Source organism: Toxotes jaculatrix, chromosome 13 (assembly GCF_017976425.1).
Source record: "Toxotes jaculatrix isolate fToxJac2 chromosome 13, fToxJac2.pri, whole genome shotgun sequence".
Taxonomy (NCBI): domain Eukaryota; kingdom Metazoa; phylum Chordata; class Actinopteri; family Toxotidae; genus Toxotes; species Toxotes jaculatrix.
In genome coordinates, this window is record NC_054406.1 from 24,433,867 (window position 1) to 24,436,715 (window position 2,849).

At 45.5% G+C, this 2,849-nt stretch overlaps 1 protein-coding gene across 1 annotated transcript; it reads right to left on the reverse strand.

Annotated features, from left to right (window-relative positions):
- Positions 1-400: 400 nt before the first annotated feature.
- LOC121191847 (protein NLRC3-like) lies at positions 401-2,176 on the reverse strand (the record flags this gene model as incomplete). Its single annotated transcript, XM_041053299.1, has 1 exon — positions 401-2,176. A coding segment is annotated over one exon (1,776 nt), but the record flags the coding sequence as incomplete, so codon positions are not given.
- Between the last annotated feature and the right edge of the window lie 673 nt (positions 2,177-2,849).

Below are 2,849 nucleotides of genomic sequence, written 5' to 3' on the forward strand. Positions count from 1 at the left end.
CTGCAAAGGATTTTACATTAAATATTAAATCTGATGAGTTTGTTTCATGTGTATTTGTCCAGTTACTTTTGAACCACTAAAAGGGCTGAATCTCCCACACAGTTCTTTCTATACTCATGTCAACCTGCTCAAATTCAGAATCAGAATCAGAATCAGAAAAACTCTATTGATCCCCGTAGGAAAATTCTTACTGTTACTTAACTCCCAGTTGAAAATGAAAAGGAAAAGACTTGGCGCTTTAATGTAGGATCCATTATTTTAATTCAGATTCAATGTGATGAAGCTCAGAGCTCAGAGATGATGATAAGGAATTAAAGCAGAGAGGAATTTATTTTCCCTCCTGCTGAATAAAACAGCAGAGTCTTTATATAATGATGAATAAATCCAACTATCTATACACTTACAGAGCTTTGTTAGAGGCTTTGACAACTGGCAGCAGCTTCAGAAGAGCCTCCTCTGAAGCAGAGTATTTCTTCAGGTCAAACACGTCCAGATCTTTTTCTGATGACAGTAAGATGAAGACCAGAGCTGACCACTGAGCAGGAGACAGTTTATCTGTGGAGAGACGTCCTGAACTCAGGGACTGTTGGATCTGCTCCACTAGAGAACGATCATTCAGTTCATTCAGACAGTGGAACAGGTTGATGCTTTGCTCTGCAGAGGGAGTCTCTTCAATCTTCTTCTTGATGTACTGGACCGTTTCCTGATTGGTCTGTGAGACACTTCCTGTCTGTGTCAGCAGACCTCGCAGGAGAGTCTGATTGGTCTGCAGTGAAAGACCCAGGAGGAAGCGGAGGAACAAGTCCAGATGTCCATTTGGACTCTGTAAGGCCTTGTCCACAGCCCTCTGGTAGAGCTGTGTTGGATCAGGTTTGTCTCTGAACAGTTTAGACCACAGGGATGTTGATTGTTCTTCTGACAGCAGATTGACTCCAGAGTTGATGAAGGTCAGATGGACATGAAGAGCAGCCAGAAACTCCTGAAGACTCAGATGGACGAAGCAGAACACCTTGTCCTGGTACAGTCCTCTCTCCTCTTTAAAGACCTGTGTGAACACTCCTGAGTACACTGAGGCTGCTCTGATATCGATGCCACACTCTGTCAGGTCTGATTCATAGAAGATCAGGTTTCCTTTCTGCAGCTGCTCAAAAGCCAGTTTTCCCAGAGATTTAATCATCTTCCTGGTCTCTGGACTCCAGTGTGGATCTGTCTCAGCTCCTCCATCATACTTAACATTCTTCAGTTTGGACTGAACCACCAGGAAGTGGATGTACATCTCAGTCAGGGTCTTGGGCAGCCCTCCTCCCCCTCTGGTTTTCAACACATCCTCCAGAACTGTAGCAGTGATCCAGCAGAAGACCGGGATGTGGCACATGATGTGGAGGCTTCGTGAAGTCTTGATGTGGGAGATGATCCTTCTGACCTGCTCCTCCTCTCTGAACCTCTTCCTGAAGTACTCCTCCTTCTGTGGGTCAGTGAACCCTCTGACCTCTGTCACCATGTCAACACACTCAGGAGGGATCTGATTGGCTGCTGCAGGTCGTGTGGTTATCCAGAGGTGAGCAGAGGGAAGCAGTTTCCCCCTGATGAGGTTTGTCAGCAGCACATCCACTGAGGTGGACTCTGTAACATCAGTCAGGATCTCAGTGTTGTGGAAGTCCAGAGGAGGTCGACACTCATCCAGACCGTCAAAGATGAACAGAACCTGGACCTCTTCAAACCTGCAGAGTCCTGCTTCTTTGGTTTCAGTAAAGAAGTGATGAACAAGTTCCACCAAGCTGAACTTTTTCTCTTTCAGCACATTCAGCTCTCTGAACGTGAATGGAAATGTGAAGTGTATGTCCTGGTTGGCTTTGTCTTCAGCCCAGTCCAGAGTCAACTTCTGTGTTAAGACTGTTTTCCCAATGCCAGCCACTCCCTTTGTCATCACTGTTCTGATTGGTCCGTCTCTTCCAGGTGAGGCTTTAAAGATGTCTTCTTGTCTGATGCTTGTTTCTGGTCTGGCTGGTTTCCTGGATGCTGTTTCAATCTGTCTGACCTCATGTTCATCATTGACCTCTCCAGTCCCTCCCTCTGTGATGTAGAGCTCTGTGTAGATCTGATTCAGAAGGGTTGGGTTTCCTGCTTTAGAGATCCCCTCAAACACACACTGGAACTTCTTCTTCAGAGTAGATTTAAGTTTACGTTGACAAACTGCAGCATCATGTCCTGAATGAACAAACAAGAGAAATCAATGACTGATTCATAAAGAAAACATGACATGTTCATCCCCCTAAAGAACACACATGAACAGATTTCCCTCCATGTCTTGAGATGTTAGTAAATTTCCCATTTGTCCATCATGTTGAATCTTTAGAGAAATCCTCTTACTGCTGTGCAGACAGTCAGCCAGCTCCTCCTGCTTCATTCTCCTCAGGAAGTTCACTGTGATCTTCACAAAAGCCTCTCTGCTGCTCCTCCTCTGCTCTTCATCCTCACTGTCCAACACCTCCTCATCCTCCCTCTGACTCTCTGAGCATTCTGGGTAATCTGGACTCACAACCTTCTGGATCTTCTTCAGCTCCCTCTTCACAAAAGTGACAATGTTCTCCTCCAGCAGCTGGAACAGAAAACTGTATGAATGACAATCAAAGTAAAACCATGGAGCCGAACATCAGATCCATGTTGGACACACTGACAATCCATTGCTCTAAAAAGTGCAGCATGGAGATTATTGTCAACACAACAGATGTCAAAGTAGTTGTTGTCCATGTACAGACCATAAATATGGAGTCCAGGTGTGTTTGATGCTGCTGGGCAGACTGAGCACTGGGAACCTCTGAGCTCTCCTGGTCCACTCTGTGGAGGAA